Genomic DNA, 25,275 nt, shown 5'->3' on the forward strand with positions numbered 1-25,275 from the left:
TTCTATGGCGCTCGCTCTGAGCTTCAGATATGTAGCAGTGCTGGAAGCGTCGTAGGACCTCTTGTGGATTATGTCGCACCTGGAGGATTGAGTTGGGGTTAATAAAGTGGTGAAAGAGGGTGCTTTTTGTCTTTTCTTCCAAATAAAGCATTATTTCGGTGTTTGTGTTTATTTCATTTCACTTACAGATTAATGATGGAGGGTGTCTTGGGTAGATGCCTGCTATTACTAATCTAGGGCTTAGTGGCAGCTGTGTGCTGTTATTTACACCTTATTACCCCAATTTCCACTGCACCACGGCAATGCGGGAAGAGCCGGGTAAAGTGCTGGGACTGTCACATCTAATGGATGTGGCCATTCCGGGCAGCTGCTGGCAGATATTTTTTGGCTGGGGGTGCCCAATAACCATGGGTATTCCCAGCCTGAAAAGCCCCCAGCTGTTGGGCTCTATCTGTGCTGGTATCAAAATATGAGTGCATCCTACGCCAATTTTTATCTATTTATTTTATTGTATGATATACACCCGCCCACTGACGTCAGTGATTGGTTGCAGTTAGACACGCTGTCACTCAGGGTGGGGGCTCATCTGACTGCAACCAATCACAGCCACCAATGGGCGGGGGAAGCAGTGCATATTCAATGAAGGTAATGAGCAGCCCGGGAACTGAATGACCGGCTGCAGGAGCAGTGTGACAGCCACGCCGGTGATTCGATAAGTATGAAGCGCTTGCTCCTACCCCTTTGCACCAAATTCTGGTCCCCATTGACTTTATGGGAACTGGCATATAGTCAGATATCAGGGATCAATCCCCTGCCAGCCCCGAGTCAGCGGGGGATTGATTTCCCAGTCCTCCAAAACGCAGGGACAAGACATAAAAAGAATTTGACATACTGCATCTTGGCTGCGTCTTTAAAAATGCAGCCAAGATGCAGCCAAAAAAAGATGCACTGTGTAGACAGCAAGATATAAATGTCCTAGAATTTGCTGGAAGAAGGAAATGCATGCATTTAAATGCATATTTGTAATGTCAGAAATGCACCAAAAACTTAGTAAAAGATGCAGTGTGTGAACATAGCCTTAAGGGCCATTTACACGCTGCGACATCGCTAACGATATATCGTCGGGGTCACAGTGTTTGTAACGCACATCCGGCGTTGTTAGCGACATCGCAGCGTGTGACAGGCTGGAGCGACCTTAAACGATCGCAAAAGAGACAAAAATCATTGGTATATGAGAGGTCGTTCATTTACCAAAAATCGTTGTCTAGTAAGTAGCGATGTTCCTTGTTCCTGCGGCATCACACAACGCTATGTGTGACACCGCAGGAGCGACGAACATCTCCTTACCTCCGTCCACTGGCAATGAGGAAGGAAGGAGGTGGGCGGCATGTTCCGGCCGCTCATCTCCGCCCCTCCTCTGCTATTGGACGGCTGCCGTGTGACGTCGCTGTGATGCTTCATTAACCGCCCCCTTAGAAAGGAGGCGGATCGCCGGCCAGAGCGACATCGCAGGGAAGGTAAGTCCGTGTGACGGGTGTTAGCGATGTTGTGCGCCACGAGCAGCGATTTGCCCGTGACGCACAACTGACGGGGGCGGGTACGCTCGCTAGCGATATCGATACCGATATCGCAGCATGTAAAGTACCCTTTACTTGTCTACTTGTTGTTAAGTCTTATTACAAGCTGTCTGGTGTGGGCAAATCGACTTTTCAAATTTCACAAATCTGATGTATGTGTCTGCAGTAACTAGGTTGAGTAAAGGCTGGACTACAGCTTAAACCATCTCCTATCAGGCACTGGTATGGCTTAAAATGAATACATTTTTTTAAAGAGGTTGTCCACTACTTGGACAACTCCTTCTCAATCCGTACGTTTCCCTCAAGAAAAAAAACAGCTTTACTCACCTTTGGTGCCAACACCATTCCCCAGCAGTGTCTACACTGGCTTTTCCGGGGCTCCAGTGACTTTGTTACATCACGCGGTCCCTGCTGCCAATCAGTGATCGCCTCACCTCCTTCAGGCATAATTGGTATCTGGAGGACTTGAGATAGCTGTGGCTGCTCCCTCACGTCCTCCTGATGTCTGATTTCTCCAGAATAGGAGATAGTGAATTGCCATTGATTGACCGCCGGACTCCCAAGCCCCGAGAGAGCCAGTGCCAACACAGATGGAATGGTGCCAGAGCTGAGTATATCTGTTATTATTTTATTTTGTGCAACCATAGTGATTGAGAAAGTAGTCCACCACCTGTCTTCTCCATACATCTGCTCACCTATTCTCCCGGAACTTATATGAACACAACCTCCGATCCTCACAAGATCTTCTTCTCTAATCCCCTTTTTATTTCCTCTTCCCACAATCGCATACAAGATTTTTCCCATGCATCCCCCCATACTCTGGAACTCTGTACCCCAACATATTAGACTCTCCCCTACCTTGAAAACCTTCAGAAGGAACCTGAAGACCCACCTCTTCCAACAAGCCTACAGCCTGCAGTAACCCTCAGTCCAGTCTACCTCTGTACAGTCAGTTATAGCCTCACCTACTGTACCCTCACCCATCCCCTGTAGACTGTGAGCCCTTGTGGGCGAAATCCTCTCCTCCTGTACCAATTTGTGCCTTGTATTGTTCATTATTAGTGTACTAATTTTTATTATGTATACCCCTCTGTCACTTGTAAAGCTCCGTAAACTAAATCACACAATAATAATAATTGAGAAGGGGCAGTCCGAATAGTAGACAACCCTTATAAGAGCAAATGCTGGAGTGTCATCTTCTGATTGTATGTATTGGATGTCTGGGATTGGCTCTTGGCATTTATTTATGGATGCAAATCTCCAAGATAAATGTGCGCTGTCTTTAACTTAGAAAACGTTTTGGTGCCCATATGAAACGCGTTGTCCAAAATATCCACTTTTTTTATTGTTGCTTGTGGACTAGAAATCGGAAGGGGGTTTTGTCTATTTATCGTGGTTTGGTCATCAATTTCTGCTTTCCGTCAGCCATTAAACCAACTATATAGCTATACGTGCCTTTCCTACTGGTTCTGCAGTCTGTTCAGTGATGTAGGTAGACTTTATTCGCTCCTGACTTGGCAATGAGAAGTTGGAAGTCTCTGATGTTTACATATGGTGATAACACTTACTCTTTACTTTACTGTAGGGAAACATCAGTGATGATGATTCTGTCAAAAACATACTGACATCTCCAGAAAACCGAATACTTATAAAGAGGATGCTCATCAAGTGCGCAGATATCTCCAATCCATGCCGAGCGCTGCAGCAATGCATCGAGTGGGCGGGCAGGATATCAGAAGAGTATTTTGCACAGGTAAGGAAGACCTTGTAGTCCTGTATGGTCGTAGAGTATGGATATGGGCAGCACGGTGGCTCTGTGGTTTACACTGTTACTTCAAAGCATTGGGGTCCTGGATTCAAATCCCACGAAGGACAACTGCAAGCTGCTTTTTTGTCATGGGTATATCCTTGGGTTTCATATGGGTCATAGGAATCCTATCAATTTTTATGAGGAGTAGGCAGTGGAGATGGTACTGCAAATTGTCAGCCAATAGTTCTCTACAATAGCAGCATTATAAGGGTCAGCCTCCTTTATTTCAAATATGTCAGCAGGTTTTTGCTATTTACTGTACTCTTACAGTAGCATCATATAAGGCTGATTCTATGGATGTGTAAAATACATGGACTGCTTGGTGTAGTTTTGCTAAAATCCTTGTTTGTCTGATGTAGATATAGTAGAGCTAAGACGTCTGGACTATGTATAACCGCCCACACCCCTGACTGGCAGCTTTCTGTTTACTCTGAATTGTGAGAAAACTACTAATTAGTGGTCATGGCGGGGTTAAGGCCCCTTTACACACTACAACATCGCAAACGACATTGCTGTAACATCACCGGTTTTGTGACGTAATAGCGACCTCCCCAGCGACATTGCAGTGTGTGAAGCGCATCAGTGACCTGGCCCCCGCTGTGAGGTCGCTAATCGCTACAAGTCGTTCAGGACCATTCTTTGGTCCCTTGTTTCTCGCTGCGCAGCATGTATCGTTGTGTTTGACGCCTTTACAACGACATTGTTAGCGACCCAGCCCATAGGCGTGCTAGCGTTCCCTTTCCACCGAGGTCGCTCTGCAGGTCTGTATCGCTGTTGCGTCGTTGGCCAGGTTTGCCTGTTTGACAGCTCACCAGCCACTGTTAGAGACTTTCCAGTGATCCCGGCCAGGTTGAGATCGCTGGTGGGATCGCTAGAAAGTCTCAGTGTGTAAAGGGGCCTTTACACAGGTTAGCCTGACTGCTCTGCATATGAGATGTGGTCATGCAGTGATAATTTCCTGTTGATAAAACACTGATTGTGTTGAACCTACAACATACAGCCTAATAAGTGACACATTCATGGATTCAGACTCTATTGCCATATATTATGCTGCTCTCAGATTTAATAGCAAAAACCTGCTGATAGATCTCTTCAACAAATATCTTGGGGACATGTTTTTGTTGTAGTTACATCATTTTGCAAAAGATAGCAGAACTCTTCATGATAATATGTGTATAATGTGGGGATGTGTAGCATGACAATGACAAGTTATGGCTGAAATGTTGCATCTACATGTGTGATTAAACGCAAATTACTTTTTGGATCAAATTTGGAGTTTAGTATTGACCTCACTATGAAGTGCACTGCTCTCCAGTTCTCACTGCTGATGAGAACCTTGTGATCTCTCCAGCAGCATCCTCCAATTGAAAGACCACTTTACTCCAGAGGTCTCCAGCTGGCTGGAAGAGGCTGATGGACAGGTCTGCTCCTCCACCAGTAGTCATTTTTAGAACAGGATAACTGCAGTGTGTGAGGAAGGCAGCAGAGATGAGTGGACCCATGAAAATTCGATTCAACAGGGTCAGCCAAACTTTTAATTAAGGTTTGGGACCCGGACTTGGCCTGAACCCGAGTTGAAGTCACTATTTGAGCAGTTTGGGTCTTCACCCACATGCAGTCAACCATAAACGGATCACTTCCGGGGACGTGTGGACGCGGGTTATTCCTTTTTTTTTTTTCACACTACATCCGAACACGCCGTTAAAGTGACACATCACTTGAATCAGAGTCACTGTCTCTACTTTATACTGCACTCTAATTAGGTGGAAAAAAAACTGGTGACTAGTGATTGGCGGACCTGGACTATAAAAGTCCGGATCCGCGCAGTCTCAATTTTGTCCGGGTTCCGGGCCTGGGATTCCGGGTGGGTGATCAGGATCTGGCACTCGAGAAATTTAAAAAAAGAAATAAAAAAAGAAAATAAGAATGAAGCAAGTTCTTCTTACTTACCAAGGCTCCGTTGCGGTTGTACGCTGCTTCTGCAGCCTCCCTGGATCGCTCACTATTGCTCATACATATGCACTGCTTTCCCCACCAACCGACTGGCCTGGCTTCTGTGATTGGTTGCAGTCAGACGCGCCCCAAGCCTGTATGACAGCATCTGACTGCAATCAGTCATTGCTCATCGCGGGCTCATTCATTCTCTCCCTGGAGCTCACAGCGAGCAGTCATGCTCTATTGCAGCTCACTGTGACTAAGATGTAGCAGAGCTGGAATCCTAGTGGGACCTCATGTGGATTATGTCAGACCAGCAGGGGTGTTTAGGGGGTTAATAAAGTGGTGAAAGACAGTGTTTTTTTGTATTTATTCTAAATAAAGGATTCTTCGTTGTCTGTGTTTATTTAATTTCACTTACAGGTGTGATGTGGGGGTCTCAGACATCTGCAATCACTAATCTAGAGCTTATTAGCAGCTCTAGGCTGTTATTAACCCCTTATTACCCCGATTGCTACCACACCAAGGCAACGGGTAGAGTCGGGTAAAGCGCCAGGCTTGTCACATTTAATAGATGCATCAATCCTGGGCGGCTGCAGGTTTCTATTTTTAGGCTGGGGGGACGGCCAATAACCATGGCCCTCCCCAATCTAAGAATACTGACCCCCAGCTGTCGAGTTTTTGCTTGGCTAGGTATCAAAATTGTGGGTGGGGGGGTTGGGCCACACGCTGTGTTTTTTTTAATTATTTATTTGAATAATTTTTTTAAAAAAAAGCTGCACGCGATTCCTCTTATTTTGATACACAGCCAAGATTAGCGCAGGACTGGGGCTGCAACCTGTGGCAGTGGGCTTTATCTGTGCTGGTATCATAATATGGGGGGACTCTACGTCAATTTTTTTATTTATTAAGCTTTACTGTACGGGTACAGTCACCGGGTGGTGTGACTCAATACTTGCGCGAGTCGCACACAAGTGCAACACTGGTCTGTCTGCGAGTCTCTGATCACTCATATACAATTCTATGCGAGAGAAACATCGGACTGCACTCGGATGTTATCCAAGTGCAGTGCGATTATACGCACAGGCTGACAATGGAGGAGATGGGGGATTAATCCCTCCCTCTCCTCTGCAGCTGTCATTCGATTGCAGGATCGGGTCACAGTCACATCACACTTGGACCACCCTCGCAGCAGAGCCTGAGCAGAGTGTCCTTAGCATATAAGATCCGATGCTCTCGCATTGGATGCCATACGCCAGCCTGACCTCGACCTACAATATACAATACAGACCAAAAGTTTGGACACACCTTCTCATTCAAAGAGTTTTCTTTATTTTCATGACTCTGAAAATTGTAGATTCACATTGAAGGCATCAAAACTATGAATTAACACATGTGGAATGAAATACTTAACAAAAAAGTGTGAAACAACTGAAAATATGTCTTATATTCTAGGTTCTTCAAAGTAGCCACCTTTTGCTTTGATTACTGCTTTGCACACTCTTGGCATCTCTTCATGAGCTTCAAGAGGTAGTCACTGGAAATGGTCTTCCAACAGTCTTGAATGAGTTCCCCGAGATGCTTAGCACTTGTTGGCCCTTTTGCCTTCACTCTGTGGTCCAGCTCACCCCAAACCATCTCGATTGGGTTCAGGTCTGGTGACTGGAGGCCAGGTCATCTGGCGTAGCACCCAATCACTTTCCTTCTTAGTCATATAGCCCTTACACAGCCTGGAGGTGTGTTTGTGGTCATTGTCCTGTTGAAAAATAAATGATGGTCCAACTAAACGCAAACCGGATGAAATAGCATGCCGCTGCAAGATGCTGTGGTAGCCATGCTGGTTCAGTATACCTTAAATTTTGAATAAATCCCCAACAGTGTCACCGGTAAAGCACCCCCACACCATCACACCTCCTCCTCCATGCTTCACGGTGGGAACCAGGCATGTAGAGTCCATCCGTTCACCTTTTCTGCGTCGCACAAAGACACTGTGGTAGGATCCAAAAATCTAAAATTTGGACTCATCAGACCAAAGCACAGATTTCCACTGGTCTAATGTCCATTCCTTGTGTTCTTTAGCCCAAACAAGTCTCTTCTGCTTGTTGCCTGGCCTTAGCAGTGGTTTCCTAGCAGCTATGTTACCATGAAGGCCTGCTGCACAAAGTCTCCTCTTAACAGTTGTTCTAGAGATGTGTCTGCTGCTAGAACTCTGTGTGACATTGGCCTGGTCTCTAATCTAAGCTGCTGTTAACCTGCGATTTCTGAGGCTGGTGACTCGGATAAACTTATCCTCTGCAGCAGAGGTGACTCTTGGTCTTCCTTTTGTTTTCCTGCGAGTGCACTCATCTCTACTGGTGACACATTCCGTTTGAAAATTAAAAGACTGCGGATGCAAAAAGGAAGAGCATTCACCAAAATATATTTAGTAGAAATAAATTAATGATGAAGCCTATTAAAATATCTAAAACTTATCTATGTAGTGTGTTAGCCAATAGATAGGAAAATACAATTTGAGTGTCCTCGGTGAAATCTGGCTAATACAGTACAAAGATATATTTTTCCTGCAACAAAATGGAGAATGCCAGAATCTACTTCATCATTCTGAAACTAAAGACATTTCTGAAGAATCGTGCACAATTGGACACCTCTAAGAACTCTCAATTTTTTTAATAACCTCTAATCACGGTTACAGAAAAATTCTAAGATGTCAACTAGTATAGTATAATCAGAGGATGCGGAAATAGATCAGCGGACAGTTACAGACTAGTATAAAACAACCGAACAATATAAAAGTTGGTAAACTTTATTATAATGTTACTATGATATGTTCATTGGCAAATAGAAATCAAAATATAAAAGAAAAGTTGGAAAAAACTACAGGTAGTATAAAGTCCGGCAATAAACTTTCAATAAATTACAGGTAAGCATGAAAAGCGTGGATGGATAAAGCTAAATTATACTAGAGTGCAAGGCAATAGGAGAGGTAGATGTTCACAATCATAGATCAGTTGTTGCTTTCATATGGGGTTAGAGGGAAGAGGCTCCACGGCTATCACCAGGCCAGAACTTTGTTCCTCAGGGGTTCATAATGTGGATCAGATTATGTCTTTTCTTTAGACATATCTGCCTGTTCTCCCCAGTGTTGCTGGCTGTACCTTTCAGGGCCGGCTGGCCATCTAGCAAATGTGTCAAATCTGCCAAATTGTCCACTCTAGCTGTGACTGCATCGATTAACAGCTGTGCCCGAGCACCGAGCCACCGGCTCCTTGCTCCATCACTAACTCCAGCAAACCACAGGCTAGTCAGGCGTGCTGGAGACCCTCGCCACGCAGGGGATGTCGGTCGCTGTGATGACGTCACCGCATTGCGTCGCTTGTTTTCACTGAGGCAGGATTAAAGCAGAGACGGTGGCTGCAGTGCACGGAGAGCCTGGAAATGGTGAGTTTAAGGTGTTTTTTGTTTTTTTGTGGGCTGTGGGCAGACAATCTTACTGTATGGGGTGTTCTGGGGGGACCATCATACTGTGTGGCGGACATTCATACTGTGTGGAGATGCTCTTGAGGGACCATCATACTGCGTGTGAGGTGGGGTCTGTGGGGGGGACCATTATACTTTGTGAATGGCATTATACTGTATAAGGGGCTGTGGGGGGACGATCATATTGTGTGTCTGACTGTGAGGATACCATCATACTATGTGCGAGGCTGTTGTGTGACCATCATACTTTTTGATCGGCAATCATGTGTGGGTGCTTTGGGGGGACCATTATACTGTGTGTGGGAGGCCTGTGAGGGGACCATCGTACTGTGTGGGGGGCTTTGGAGACCTTTTTACTGTGTGCCAGACCATCATACTGTATAAATGGAGGAACGTGGGAACATAGTTCTGTATGGAGGCATTTCTGCGGCCTCATACTCTATGGAGGTAATGGAAGGGGGTATCATAAGGGAACGGTAACACTAAGGACCTTCAGATAATACATATACCTCTCCGCATTGTAAAAAGGTGGGAAGTTTGTCCTTCTGTGACTGCACCTATGTGCCATGATAGGACTTTTGCCATTGGGTCCTGGGATTTGATTTCTATGTATTACAATAAAGAGGGTCTCTGGGTCATTATTATAAGGAGTCAACAGCGTGATCATTATAGGGGAAACACAGGAAGCATTATTATAAGAAAGCACGGGGGTGTGTGTATTGTTATAAGGAGGTTCGGGGTCATTATTACTATAAGAAGGCACAGGGAGACCCTATTTCTATAGGGTACTAAATAACTGTAAGAAAGCACATGAAGATTATTATTATTATTATTATTATTATTATTATTATTATTATTATTAGGCACAGGGGGGCTTTATTTCTATAAGATGCTATATAACTGTAAGGAGGACCGGGGGAGCATTATTACTACAAGGAAGTACATAGGAAGCATTACTACTGTCTTGGGGTGCATAGGGGGCACTGTTATTGTGTGGGGGCACAATAAGCGGATACTATTACTATGCAGGGCACAGAGGGGGCATTATTACTACATAGGGCACTGGTTGGAGCACAAAGGTGAGGCCTGGAAAAGCAGTGAGTCAAATATATTTCTGTGTTACATTATGCAAGAACGAGTTATGGATGGAAAAGTGGTCATGGCAATCTGGGCCGAATGGAAAAGAAAAGTGAAAATGAATGACTACTATCAGCGAGAACGTCACTGGTGAGAACCTGTACAGTATAAACCTATATGGTCTGCAGAGCACTAGTGTAGAACTAGTATTACCATTATGTGGTCAGTGTATGGGGGGAATATCAGTACTAGTACAGTGGTCTTTGTTAATGATCGATATTACTATTGTACATGGTGGCAATATTGATAAGTTTTTGGGGTTACATATTTTCTGCATCTATTATCTACATTAGGTTACTGGCATTTTTTACTTCAGTTTCATCGTGATCCTACATACCCAACGTGCATTTTTCTTATTTTCTAGACAGATGAAGAGAAGCGGCAAGGTCTACCTGTGGTAATGCCGGTGTTTGACAGGAATACGTGCAGTATTCCGAAATCTCAGATCTCATTTGTGGATTATTTCATCACCGACATGTTTGATGCATGGGATGGTAAGAGCTGACTGTTAACTGTGTATGCTCTCTTTGTATGTTTTCTGTATATAATAGTTTGCAATTTGTTATACTGTATCAATGCAGACTATCTGTCCTTGTCTCCAGATTGATATTTGTTACCTACATTGATATTTCGAGCTGTAGCAGACTAGGTCAGTAGTAAAGGCTTTTAGCATCTTGAAAATGAGGAGAGAGTATTTTAGGAAGTCACTCAATTCTTACACAATTAGCCGCTAAGAAAGAAATCCTGCAGGGACAGACAACAGCCATTCGTTACATGGTTACTCATTCATGTGAGTAGACGCTGTGCTGTTTTCCTGAAAGGGAATCGTTGCTGGTTGAAACTTTACGTATCAGACACTTTACAGTGGAATAGTTCTCATCACATAAGAAGTTGTCAAAAGTTCTAATCCACAAACATTCATATGCATATAGTTATTGGGTGACCAACCTTTTAGTAACTCTTCAGTTCAGTGACTGGTTAAAGAGCTGATACCCACTGCCCAATCCACGAGTAGCTTGTATCAGACCGTAGCTGTATGATTTCAGCCTTTTACAGTGCCTTGCAAAAGTATTCGCCCCCCTTGAATTTTTAAACCTTTTCCCACATTTCAGGCTTCAAACAAAGATTAAAAATTTTAATGTTCTGGTCAAGAATCAACAAGTGGGACACAATTGTGAAGTTGAACGAAATTTATTGCTTATTTTAAACTTTTTAAAAAAATAAATAACTGAAAATTGGGGCGTGCAATATTATTCATCCTCTTTAAGTTAATACTTTGTAGCGCCACCTTTTGCTGCGATTACAGCTGCAAGTCGCTTGGGGTATGTCTCTATCAGTTTTGCACATCGAGAGACTGAAATTCTTGCCCATTCTTCCTTTGCAAACAGCTGGAGATGAGTGAGGTTGGATGGAGAGCATTTGTGAACAGCAGTTTTCAGCTCTTTCCATAGATTCTCAAATGGATTCAGGTCTGGACTTTGACTTGGCCATTCTGACACCTGGATATATTTATTTGTGAACCATTCCATTGTAGATTTTGCTTTATGTTTTGGATCATTGTCTTGTTGGAAGACAAATCTACGTCCCAGACTCAGACCTTTTGCAGACTCCAACAGGTTTTCTTCAAGAATGGTCCTGTATTTGGCTTTATCCATCTTCCCATCAATTTTAACCATCTTCCCTGTCCCTGCTGAAGCAAAGCAGGCCCAAACCATGATGCTACCACCACCATGTTTGACAGTGGGGATGGTGTGTTCAGGGTGATGAGCTGTGTTGCTTTTACGCCAGACATATTGTTTGGCATTGTGCCCAAATAGTTCGATTTTGGTTTCATCTGACCAGAGCACCTTCTTCCACTTGTTTGGTGTGTCTCCCAGGTGGCTTGTGGCAAACTTTAAACGACACTTTTTATTGATATCTTTGAGAAATGGCTTTCTCTTTGCCACTCTTCCATAAAGGCCAGATTTGTGCATTGTATGACTGATTGTTGTCCTATGGACAGACTCTCCCACCTCAGCTGTAGATCTCAGCAGTTCATCCAGAGTGATCATGGGCCTTTTGGCTGCATCTCTGATCAGTCTTCTCCTTGTTTGAGCTGAAAGTTTGGATGGACGGCCGGGTCTTGGTAGATTTCCAGTGGTATGATATTCTTCGATTTCAATATGATCGCTTGCACAGTGCTTCTTGGAATGTTTAACCTTTTGGAGATCTTTTTGTAACCAAATCCGGCTTTAAACGTCTTCACAACAGTATCACGGACCTGCCTGTTGTGTTCCTTGGTCTTCATGATGCTATCTGAGCTTTCAACTGAACACTGAGACTATCAGAGCAGGTGCATTTATACGGAGGCTTGATTACACACAGGTGGATGATATTTATCATCATCAGTCATTTAGGACAACATTGGATCATTCAGAGATCCTCAATGAACTTCTGGAGTGAGTTTGCTGCACTGAAAGTAAATTGGACTTGTTGATTCTTCTTCACCATAACATTAAAATTTTTATCTTTCTGTTTGAAGCCTGAAATGTGGGAAAAGGTTGAAAAACTCAAGGGAGCTGAATACTTTCGCAAGGCACTGTATATAGAAATGTGAAACTCCTGAAACGTTTCAAAGAAAAACATAATTTAATAGTCACCTGCGACCGAGACTAGTCACACAGACAGAAGGCTTCTTCCCACCTGCCAACCTGGAATGAAAGGTGGCCCTCATTCATTCAGAGAGACACCTGCCATTTCAAGTTAGTGGCTGGGAAAAAGCCACCGGAGACCTGCCTGTCTGACTAGTCTCCCATGTGGCTCGATCACAGATGGCTATTAAAGTCTGTTTTTCTCTGAAACACTGCAACGTTTCAGAGTTAAACATATATGGCTGAAATCATACAACCACTGTCTGATACATGTTGTCCGATACACAGGCAGGACATATCAGGTCCCCTTTAAGAGCTTTCTAAAAAGTGTCCTGAGTATATACAGAAGTGTCAATGAATATACACACGTGAATAAAATTCATGATACCCTTTTCTTAAAGTATGAAAGATCCACAATGGTCACTAGAGTAACTTGAAACCGACAAAAGTAATATTTCATTTAAATTTATTGAAAATCAACTGAGAGTCAGACATTGCTTTTGAATTATGGTTCAACAGAAAAAAAAAACTTAAGGCCTCACTCACAAGTCTGTTGTTTTACGTACAAGAATAACAGACCAACTTTCTTCAGTGATTTTCATCAGTTTAGTCCGAGTTTCATAACTTTTGTTTCTTCTGATGAGGAAAAAGGTACTCCACTGTCTGTCTGTGGGGGTTTTTTTTGTTCTTTTTTTTTGTTTATTTTATGCACAGACCCATAGACTTTCATTGCCGAGTTTGATCCCACTCTTTGATCAATATTGGACAAGACTCCATGAGTTTGGATTGACTGTTCGGTCTGCAAAGAATCAGACATGTGAACAGCCCCATGGACTGTCATGGGTACGAGTGCTATACATGAGAAAAAAAATTAACTGATAGCACTGATACATAAAAAAACCTGATGTGTGATTATGAAAATAGCCTGGACAAAATTAAGGTACCCCTAGAATAGATTTAAAATAAGTTGACTATAGGGATATGTTAAACTAAGCTCTGTTCTGTAAGTTGCATCATAGATGTCTACAAACTTGTAATCAGACTGCCTATTTAAAGGGTTAAAAGTAGTCATTGTACTGTTTGGTATCATGGTGTGCACCACATTGAACATGGATCAAAGAAAGCTAAGAATAGGGTGGTCTCAGGAGATTAGAAAGAAAATTATAGACAAACATGTCATAGGTAAAGGCTATAAGATCATGTCCAAACTGCTTGATGTTCCTGTTACTATAGCTGCTCATGTTATTCAGAGGTTTAAGGTTTATGGGACTGTAGCAAAAATAATATTGATAAGTTGAACAGACTGATAATACAAATGGTAACCATAGAGCCCAAAACAAATTCCAAAGATTAGAGGTGAAGGCCAAAATGGACTACATGAAAAACGACCATGGAGGAAACCACTGTTGAAAGCAATTCATAAAAAACGAGATTGGAATGCATATTGAGAAACCACAAATCTGTCCAGAGGACATTTTCCTAGAAGCAATGACAAAACTGGAGCTTTTTGGCAAGTCACATAAGCTCTCTGTTAACAGACGCAAAAATGAAGCAAATGCAGAAAAAAAAACATTGTACTACTGTGAAATATAGAGGAGGCTCTGTTATGTTCTGGGGCTGCTTTGCTCCATCTGGCAAAGGGTGTCTTGAATTTGTGCAGGGGACAATAAAATCCCAAGATCATTAATGAGCGAAATGTGCTGCCCAATGTCAGAAAACGTGGTCGTGGGTCGGATGATGACCCAAAACACCTAGAAATGGCTAAAGCCCGCTACACACGCTTCAATATATCTCACAATCCGTCGTTGGGGTCAAGTTGTAAGTGACGCACATCCGGCATCGTTTGTGACGTATCTGCGTGTGACAGCTACATGCGATCAGGATTGAACGCAAAACCGTTGATCGCAAACACATCGTATCATTCTCTAGAATTGAGCGTTTTGTTGCAAGAACCTAGTCAATTGTAACGTGTGACATCCCTCATACGATTTTGTTGTCTGATGCTATGTGCGCAGGTGTGCGCTCTGCACCGCAGCGTAAAAAAGGTCTGCTTCAGAGCGCAGCTGAAAAGCTGCGTTCTGAAGCGCCTCACAATGTCTGTCATGCACTAATCTCTGTCAGTCGGTCACTATCTCTGTCCCTCACTCTCTGTCCATGTCAGTCTATCCCCCTCTCTCATATACTCACCGATCCCCGATCCCTGGCGCTGCACGGCATTCACACTGCTCCGGCGGCTTTTACTGTTTTGAAAAAGCCGGCCGCCCATTAAACAATCTCGTATTCCCTGCTTTCCCCGCCCACCAGCGCCTATGATTGGTTACAGTGAGACACGCCCCCACTCTGAGTGACAGGTGTCACACTGCACCCAATCACAGCAGCCGGTGGGCGTGTCTATACTGTGTAGTGAAATAAATAATTAAATAATTAAAAAAAACGGCGTGCGGTTCCCCCCATTTTTAAAACCAGCCAGATAAAGCCATACGGCTGAAGGCTGGTATTCTCAGGATGGGGAGCTCCACGTTATGGGGAGCCCCCCACCCTAACAATATCAGCCAACAGCCGCCCAGAATTGCCGCATACATTAGATGCGACAGTTCTGGGACTGTACCCGGCTCTTCCCGATTTACCCTGGTGCGTTGGCAAATCGGGGTAATAAGGAGTTATTGGCAGCCCATAGCTACCAATAAGTCCTAGATTAATCATGTCAGGCGTCTGAGACACCTTCCATGATTAATCTGTAAGTTACAGTAAATAAACACACACCCGAAAAAATCCTTTATTAGAAATAAAAACACACACATATACCCTGGTTCACCACTTTAATCAGCCCCAATAAGCCCTCCTTGTCCGGCGTAATCCAGGATGATCCAGCGTCGCTTCCACCGCAGCTGCATGGAGGTGACCGGAGCCGCAGCAGACACAGCCGCTCCGGTCACCTCCATGCAGCAAATGAACACAGCCGTGCGATCAGCTGCTGTCACTGAGGTTACCCGCGGCCACCGGTGGATGCAGCGGTGGCCGCGGGTAACCTCAGTGACAGCAGCTGATCGCGCGGCTGTGTTCATTTGCTGCATGGAGGTGACCGGAGCGGCTGTGTCTGCTGCGGCTCCGGTCACCTCCATGCAGCTGCGGTGGAAGCGACGCTGGATCATCCTGGATTACGCCGGACAAGGAGGGCTTATTGGGGCTGATTAAAGTGGTGAACCAGGGTATATGTGTGTGTTTTTATTTCTAATAAAGGATTTTTTCGGGTGTGTGTGTTTATTTACTGTAATTTACAGATTAATCATGGAGGGTGTCTCATAGACGCCTGACATGATTAATCTAGGACTTATTGGCAGCTATGGGCTGCCAATAACTCCTTATTACCCCGATTTGCCAACGCACCAGGGTAAATCGGGAAGAGCCGGGTACAGTCCCAGAACTGTCGCATCTAATGTATGCGGCAATTCTGGGCGGCTGTTGGCTGATATTGTTAGGGTGGGGGGCTCCCCATAACGTGGAGCTCCCCATCCTGAGAATACCAGCCTTCAGCCGTATGGCTTTATCTGGCTGGTTTTAAAAATGGGGGGAACCGCACGCCGTTTTTTTTAATTATTTAATTATTTATTTCACTACACAGTATAGACACGCCCACCGGCTGCTGTGATTGGGTGCAGTGTGACACCTGTCACTCAGAGTGGGGGCGTGTCTCACTGTAACCAATCATAGGCGCTGGTGGGCGGGGAAAGCAGGGAATACGAGATTGTTTAATGGGCGGCCGGCTTTTTCAAAACAGTAAAAGCCGCCGGAGCAGTGAGAAAGCCGTGCAGCGCCGGGGATCGGGGATTGGTGAGTATATGAGAGAGGGCTGGTAACTTCAGTTACTCAGGAGATTAGCGGTCACCGGTGAGTCTTCACTGGTGACCGCTAATCAGGACGCGACACAGACAGAGCCGCAGCATCACAATGAAGTCGGGTGAAGTTCACCCGAGTTCATTCTGACAGTGCGGCTCTGTCTGTGTCTGCTGTCATCTGCCATTCAGCTCTGCTACATGGCTGTCTGTGTCTGCTGTTAGCGGCCATGTAGCAGAGCTGAATGGCAGATGACATAGTAAAAACGCATCCCACATTACACACGCATTACACACGCTTGGCAAGTCAATAAATAAAAAAAAAAAAAAAAAAGGTGCCCAATGCATACGTCACAGAACACATGATCTAAAGGATCGCACACACAATTGACCAATTTAACATAGACTACTAACGCACGTGTGACAGCAAATGAACGACCAACGTGAAATCTCATAGATCCCGTATGCAACCTGGGCGTGTCACATCGCAAATGCGATTGTACAACTAATTGCAACGTGTAAAGTGGGCTTAAGATCAAGGCATTGGACTTTTTCTGTAGTGGCCTTCTATGATCCCTTATCGAAATCTTTTTAAACATCTGTGGAAGTAGCTGAAACATGCAGGTACCCTGGAAAAATTCGTTAACGAGGCATTGAGCAAAATGCCTGTGGACAGGAGCAGGAATCGCATGGAGAGTTTCGGGAATTATTTATTTTCAGTGATTGCCTCAAAAGGTTGTACAACAAAATATTTAACTAAGGGTACCATCATTTTGTCCAGGCCAGTTTCATTATTTTGTTTTTAAATTTTGGTTCAACAGAAAACTTTAAAAAAAAAAAAAAAAAAAAAAAAAAGCAATGTGTGATTTTCATTAGTGATTCTCAGTAAATTTAAAGCGTAACTGTCGTTTTAATTTTTATTTCATAACTCAATAGTAATGATAAGATTCTATGTAGATGGGAGGGAGCGGAGCTCTGCCTCTAGCGCCGCCCTCTAGTGCCTGACTCTGCCTCTAGCACCTCTCTCTAGCTCCTCCCTCTGCCTCTAGCGCCTCCCTCTAGCTCCTCTCTCTGCCTCTAGCTCCTCCCTCCAGCTCCTCTCTCTGCCTCTAGCTCCTCCCTCCAGCTCCTCGCTCTGCCTCTAGCGCCTCCCTCCAGCTCCTCGCTCTGCCTCTAGCGCCTCCCTCCAGCTCCTCGCTCTGCCTCTAGCGCCTCCCTCCAGCTCCTCGCTCTGCCTCTAGCGCCTCCCTCCAGCTACTCACTCTGCCTCTAGCGCCTCCCTCCAGCTACTCGCTCTGCCTCTAGCGCCTCCCTCCAGCTCCTCGCTCTGCCTCTAGCGCCTCCCTCCAGCTCCTCGCTCTGCCTCTAGCGCCTCCCTCCAGCTACTCGCTCTGCCTCTAGCGCCTCCCTCCAGCTCCTCGCTCTGCCTCTAGCGCCTCCCTCTAGCTCCTCCCTCTGCCTCTAGCTCATGAGTAACAGCCGCCATCTCTTATCGCCATTGTGGGAAAGTCTTCATTGAATACAGATTTTACCCCAGAATTGAGGATTTTGATAATGACCGATCAACTCTCCCAGAGAAAGAAGCAGATTTGTTTGATGAGATATATTACAAAGCTATTTATTTTCATGAGTACTATTGATTTGTGAAATTAAAATAACAACGCTTACTCTTTAAATTGAAAAGTTCTTTGATCAGTTTGAAGTTTTCAGTGATTATTGTGGGTTTCACTTACTTTGACAGAAGGGTAGCAGCAATTTTTCCGTGTATGCATAGGCTGCAATGTTCCTACTGCATTGCATCATTAGTTCATTAAATCACACATTTAGTGCACAACAGTCTCTATATAGTCACCAGTAGTTTTTACAATATGTCACATTTTGGCTATATATTTGACTTTATCACCTTAAGCAGGGTATGTGTGAAATGGGAAAAAACAAACTGTAACCATAACTCACTTACTATAGTTTTTGAGTTGCTGTAGACCCACATGATCAATACTGTTGGGATTTCTGCATATTTAATTATCATCCAGGCATTGCAAAGTTAGGCTATGTGTTGCGCTGCGTTTTCTTGATGCTGCGTTTTTGGCCGCTAAAAACGCACAAACGTACCCGCGGCAAAAAAATGCGATTTGGTGCATTTTTGGCTGCATTTTGCTGCCTTTTTGATCTCTGCGTTTTTCTGCATTTTTCCAATGCATGGCATGGGGGGAAATCGCAGAAAAACGCAGGAAAGAATTGACGTCCATTTTTTTTTTTAAGCTCAAAAATCGCTGCTTAAAAAAAAAGTTGTGTGCGGACAGCAAAAATGAAAACTCATAGATTTTGCTAGCGAAGCAAAGTCATGCAGTTCTGAGGCCAAAAACACACCCGAAAAACGCATTGTGTGGGGGTAATTTGTCAGTAGGATTTGTTATCTCATCTGAGAACAGCTTAATGAACGAAAAGAAATCCTGAATACAGTGATGTATCACATGGACTACTGGGTGCAGCTGTGTGTGTGTCATTGTAGTCCGAGCAATAAGGGTCCTGCTGCTTAAACAAACAGATCACACCTTGACAAGACACAAGACAGGCTTTCCAGAATTTTGTTTTTAACCCTTGCAGCATGCGGTCTTCAGCTGACCTGCTGACAGATTCCCTTTTAAACAGGTCAATTTCTTATGACACTCCATTTAAAGCACCACTTCAGCAGGTGAGAGGTTTCAGTGTGGAAGTGGTTCTTTAAATCTAAATCCCCTGTATCATTGTTAACCTCTGGAGTGTTCATCCTTTTTCAACGTTACTCCACTTCCGCGCTACAATTTTGTGGCCGTAACTTCTGACAGGACAAATGTCAGAAGTTAATTCCCAAGAATCAATACAAGTCTGAGAGCAAAAACAAGGCACCACGTATTGAGTTGTGACCTCCGGGGTGCTCCGTGAAACACTGGCGCTGTTGGCAGGTCACAAATCATGGGAGACCAATCGGAGCAGCGGTGATAGAAGATGAAGCCACTAGAGGGAGAATATAAGGTAGGGCTCAGAAGGCTTACATTTAAAGCGTCATTCCAGCACTGAAATAAAAAATGGAGTGGTGCTTTAAAAGCTCCTTTCAACATCTGTTCAAAAAGGTCTGTAAACTATAATCCGTCAGTGTGCGTGACTTTCCCAGTCTGCGTGCCTGTGACTTTCCCAGTCTGCGTGCCTGTGACTTTCCCAGTCTGCGTGCCTGTGACTTTCCCAGTCTGCGTGCCTGTGACTTTCCCAGTCTGCGTGCCTGTGACTTTCCCAGTCTGCGTGCCTGTGACTTTCCCAGTCTGCGTGCCTGTGACTTTCCCAGTCTGCGTGCCTGTGACTTTCCCAGTCTGCGTGCCTGTGACTTTCCCAGTCTGCGTGCCTGTGACTTTCCCAGTCTGCGTGCCTGTGACTTTCCCAGTCTGCGTGCCTGTGACTTTCCCAGTCTGCGTGCCTGTGACTTTCCCAGTCTGCGTGCCTGTGACTTTCCCAGTCTGCGTGCCTGTGACTTTCCCAGCCTGCGTGCCTGTGACTTTCCCAGCCTGCGTGCCTGTGACTTTCCCAGCCTGCGTGCCTGTGACTTTCCCAGCCTGCGTGCCTGTGACTTTCCCAGCCTGCGTGCCTGTGACTTTCCCAGCCTGCGTGCCTGTGACTTTCCCAGCCTGCGTGCCTGTGACTTTCCCAGCCTGCGTGCCTGTGACTTTCCCAGCCTGCGTGCCTGTGACTTTCCCAGCCTGCGTGCCTGTGACTTTCCCAGCCTGCGTGCCTGTGACTTTCCCAGTCTGCGTGCCTGTGACTTTCCCAGTCTGCGTGCCTGTGACTTTCCCAGTCTGCGTGCCTGTGACTTTCCCAGTCTGCGTGCTTGTGACTTTCCCAGTCTGCGTGCCCGTGACTTTCCCAGTCTGCGTGCCCGTGACTTTCCCAGTCTGCTTGCCGTGACTTTCCCAGTCTGCGTGCCCGTGACTTTCCCAGTCTGCGTGCCCGTGACTTTCCCAGTCTGCGTGCCCGTGACTTTCCCAGTCTGCGTGCCCGTGACTTTCCCAGTCTGCGTGCCCGTGACTTTCCCAGTCTGCGTGCCCGTGACTTTCCCAGTCTGCGTGCCCGTGACTTTCCCAGTCTGCGTGCCCGTGACTTTCCCCGTCTGCGTGCCCGTGACTTTCCCCGTCTGCGTGCCCGTGACTTTCCCCGTCTGCGTGCCCGTGACTTTCCCCGTCTGCGTGCCCGTGACTTTCCCCGTCTGCGTGCCCGTGACTTTCCCCGTCTGCGTGCCCGTGACTTTCCCCGTCTGCGTGCCCGTGACTTTCCCCGTCTGCGTGCCCGTGACTTTCCCCGTCGGCGTGCCCGTGACTTTCCCCGTCGGCGTGCCCGTGACTTTCCCCGTCGGCGTGCCCGTGACTTTCCCCGTCGGCGTGCCCGTGACTTTCCCCGTCGGCGTGCCCGTGACTTTCCCCGTCGGCGTGCCCGTGACTTTCCCCGTCGGCGTGCCCGTGACTTTCCCCGTCGGCGTGCCCGTGACTTTCCCCGTCGGCGTGCCCGTGACTTTCCCCGTCGGCGTGCCCGTGACTTTCCCCGTCGGCGTGCCCGTGACTTTCCCCGTCGGCGTGCCCGTGACTTTCCCCGTTGGCGTGCCCGTGACTTTACCTCTTTGAGTCTCTTTATTCCTCACCCTCGATCCTGTCCCGATTGTGTGAATATACGTAGTGTACGGATGCTGCTGACTTACAGTTGAAAGGAGCTTGTAAAGAAGCATGAACTAGGCTGTGAATCCGGATTACAGCATAATGTATGAGAGAAAAGGAAGATAAAACAAATATTGATAACGCTACAATACCTGGGTGATAAGTAAATGACAAAAAAAGTAAAAAAAAAATGTAGTTACTCTTTACCAATATCTAAAGCCTTGACTTTTTTTGTTGCAGCATTTGCCGACTTGCCGAACTTAATGCAACATTTGGATAACAATTTCAAATATTGGAAATCACTAGATGAAAGACAGCTAAAAACTCTGCGACCGCCCCCCGAATAGCAGAGTCTGGCATCCAATACCACCTCTCAGCCAATGAAGCCCTCCCTAATAAAGGGATCCTGTGAGTTTTGGTTCACTCCTCGTTGCCAGAACTTGCTTCTTAATCCTACAGGATGTTCATCTAAGAAGAATTGTCAGGTCAAATGATACCTCCAGTACCCTGCAGTAAACTTTAATACAAAAAAAATATATATATTAAACAAAGCCTTTTGCATTAACTTATCTCACAAGTTAAATTACACTGGATTGCTGCAATATCTGTACTGACGGGTTCTACACAAATATCAGTTCATTTTCTTCATACCTGTACCTTGAAGATTCCTTGGATAAAAGTTTTCTTCAAAAGATTTGCTCAGAAAAAAAACAAAAAGACTCAAACCTGCAAGTGAAGGAAAATCATCTTTGGTGTCTTGCGGCTTTTAAGAGAACACTCTGCTTTTTTTTTAAAGCACTTATAGTTGTAACAATCAACACATTAAATGCACTCTTTATGAAGGAGTTTTTGATCTCTGAAAAATAGATCTACTCTATTTTTTAATATCACGGAAGGGGCAATCATTCACCTCTGCACACTACTGATAGGGAGCTTTCTCAAGGCTGTTTAGTAGCAAATTGTAAAAAAATACACAGAACTTGATCATTAGCATCTATGATTAAAATATGTTTTATTTATTTTATTAGATGTTCAATATTTTCTATGAATTTATAAAAAAAAAAAGACAAAAACAAAACAAAAAAGCCAAAGCCAACTCTAGATGCGCAACAGATTTTCACAATTCTTAGTCATTACTATTAGACCTTTTATTTTCAGAATGCGAATCCATGAATATTATCAAATCTCCTATTTGTATTGCACTGTACAACTCACGTGGATGGTAAATCTTTTATGTTTTGATTTCTGATGATTTTCTTTTCTTGACGATGATGCAGAGGATTCTGTTGTTTTGGACATTTTAGACTATTTAATTTGGTGATGGCCCTTGTTTCTCTATCGGTTGATTTTTAGCTTGCAATGCCAGTGGTCGCCAGGAATTGCTATGCAATGTGTTGGCAGGTCCACTGGTTTTTATGGGAAGAGGACAGTGACCGCTCTCCGCTCCCCTACATTTTGCAGTTTGGTTCCCTATCAGGAGTCTGCCTTATTTTCTACAATATTTCTACAATGCATTCCACAGCAAAGATGGAGGGGGGAAGTAAAATATATTTAAACATTTTATAGCTTCTCTATTTTCTTTTGCAAGGGTATAACTTTATTCCAGTTTGGAAAGGTATGTACCTTCACAGATTAAATAAGACATTCACAATAAGCACCAGTTACAATAAAGTGTATATTTTATGAATTGTCAACTTTTGGTACTTTTTCTTCTTCGTCTTTGTGCCATCACAATTAATCGTGCGGTCTTTCAGTTGAAACAGCCGATGCGCGGCAGAGCTGAGCATTTAAGAGAAACCAGGTTGCCTGTTGGACTCTGCAATGTGCACATAGTCCGATGCCGTTGATGTAATATGTGAGTGTGGATTCGGACAGAGCATGACGGGCTCATTCAGATGTTACTTTTTTTGTACAAGTTCTGTCCTTGTTTCTGACTGATATAACTCTCTGGAGCTGGTTACATGTCCATGTATTTTTTGCCGACTGACTAGTCCTCACAAAGTCATGTAAACCTGTCCAATTTTGAGCCAAGTCTCGTGTCAAACTTGCCAATGCAAGTCTATGGGTGCATGAAAAAAATTGGACAGCACTCGGAAGCCATTCTTGTGCCGTCCGTTTTTCACAGACTGATGGGAGAAGCTTGAGAAACCTTCATCAGTGTTTTGTTTTTTTTCTTTGTTTTGTTTATTTTCTTTAGATACACACTGGTGAAATGCTAACCGTACACTGATAGTAAAAGCCAACAATGATCAAACTCTGATGAAACGTTGACTTTTTTATATTAAGGGAAACTCAACAAGATGTGTGTGTGAGTAAGGTCTTCATTAAAGAGAAAAAAAAAAACTTGGAATTTCAAGCACAAACGTTTTTTAATCTACAAGTGGTAGAGATATTGGTGCAAACACTGCCATAGGCAAGTATCCAGATTAGCTGCTAGCCTGGCATCATCTACCAGTAATTTCGTGCCAACGTTTAGTAATGCTTTTGTGTCCTTGGAGTCATTGTGCCACATTTTTATCTTCTACAAGCAGACGGTCCAGAAGCTACAGAGGCATCGGATGAGCATTAGGGTACCGTCACACTTTAGCGACGCTCCAGCGATCCCACCAGCGATATGACCTGGTTAGGATCGCTGGTGCGTCGCTACATGGTTGCTGGTGAGCTGTCAATCAGGCAGATCTTACCCTCGACCAGTGACCAGCCCCCAGCCAGCAGCGACGCGTGGAAGCGATGCTGCGCTTGGTAACTAAGGTAAATATTGGGTAACCAAGCGCTTGGTTACCCGATATTTACTTTGGTTACCAGCGCACACCACTTAGCTCTGGCTCCCTGCACTCCTAGCCAGAGTACACATCGGGTTAATAAGCAAACCGCTTTGCTTATTTACCCGATGTGTACTCCGGCTACGTGTGCAGGGAGCCGGCACTGACAGGCTGAGAGCGGCGGACGCTAGTAACCAAGGTAAATATCGGGTAACCAAGCAAAGGGCTTCGCTTGGTTACCCGATATTTACCTTGGTTACAGCTTACCGCAGGCTGCCAGATGCCGGCTCCCTGCACATTCAGATCGTTGCTCTCTCACTGTCAAACACAGCGATGTGTGCTTCACAGCGGGAGAGCAACATACAAAAAATGAACCAGCACTGTGTGTAACGAGCAGCGATCTCACAGCAGGGGCCAGATCGCTGCTCAGTGTCACACACAGCGAGATCGCTAATGAGGTCACTGGTGCGTCACAAAAACCGTGACTCAGCAGCGATCTCGCTAGCGATCTCGCTATGTGAGAAGTACCCCTTATACATAAAATACAATGTTAGAACACAACAATTTCCGGCTTCCAGATAAAACATCTTAACTTTTGTGCTCTGCAAATATATATTTTATTTATAAACTGATCTTATAAGTGTAAATTTTATTCCAGAAGCATTTGTCGAAACTTCATGAGTTTGGAGGTGATGGCTAGTTGGATTGGTTTGATCAGGAACGTTTTCTTAATCACATTGTTGATACACCTTGTGTGGTGCCTGCATGCATGTGAACAAGTAAGGCCTTATTCACACTTGGTTAATAATGAAGAGCAAGCCCTAAAGTGCTCGGGTGCCCGCTACTAGAAACAGGTTAGACGTTCTGGCGGGTTCGTCTGCAGTAATGAGTGTAATGTAAATCAGCCAGCCATAAACAGAGCATTTCCGGGAGAGGGTGGGTGTTTTAATTTTTTACACATGGCATCCCGACAAGTTTATTTTACCCCCAGTGAGAGCCAGCCAGAGACTTCAAGTGGCTCTTACTAGGGTGCCGTCTCTTCACTGAAGGAAGCTATTGCTTTGTGTCGAATCATTCTCGAACAACACATGTAAGCACCTGTGATACTCGGCCAAGTAGTGAAAGTACCCAAGCATCCCCTATGCTGGATCATCTATCAAGCGGTGCCAAGCACGGTCGCTCACCATTAGGGATTAGTATTTTTCCAATTCATAGAAACATAACTATATTTTCATTAATGTTTTGGATGAATCGCAAGATCGGATCACAGTGGTATGACATTCAGCTTACAATTGCAGCACACCGGGAGCTAGCATATCACATCTGATGCACTTGCTCGTGTTGCCCCAGCTTTATTGGCATTATCAACATGATTTCGCTAAATCTTTTCTACATGCCACAGAGAAAATCTGTGCAATTTGAGTAGCTCTACAGATTC

At 44.8% G+C, this 25,275-nt stretch overlaps 1 protein-coding gene across 4 annotated transcripts in view; it reads left to right on the forward strand.

The window, feature by feature from the left end:
* PDE8A (phosphodiesterase 8A) overlaps nt 1-22,769 on the forward strand; it is a 530,734-nt gene extending 507,965 nt beyond the window's left edge. For all 4 annotated transcript variants that reach the window (XM_075345839.1, XM_075345840.1, XM_075345838.1 and 1 more), the window contains 3 exons: nt 3,163-3,330; nt 10,301-10,430; nt 21,316-22,769. In XM_075345839.1, coding sequence (XP_075201954.1) covers nt 3,163-3,330; nt 10,301-10,430; nt 21,316-21,422 — 405 coding nt within the window. In that variant the 3' untranslated portion in view covers nt 21,423-22,769. The remainder of the gene's footprint in view (nt 1-3,162; nt 3,331-10,300; nt 10,431-21,315) is intronic.
* The last annotated feature ends 2,506 nt before the right edge of the window (nt 22,770-25,275 follow it).

This window comes from Anomaloglossus baeobatrachus, chromosome 4 (genome assembly GCF_048569485.1).
Source record: "Anomaloglossus baeobatrachus isolate aAnoBae1 chromosome 4, aAnoBae1.hap1, whole genome shotgun sequence".
Lineage (NCBI taxonomy): Eukaryota > Metazoa > Chordata > Amphibia > Anura > Aromobatidae > Anomaloglossus > Anomaloglossus baeobatrachus.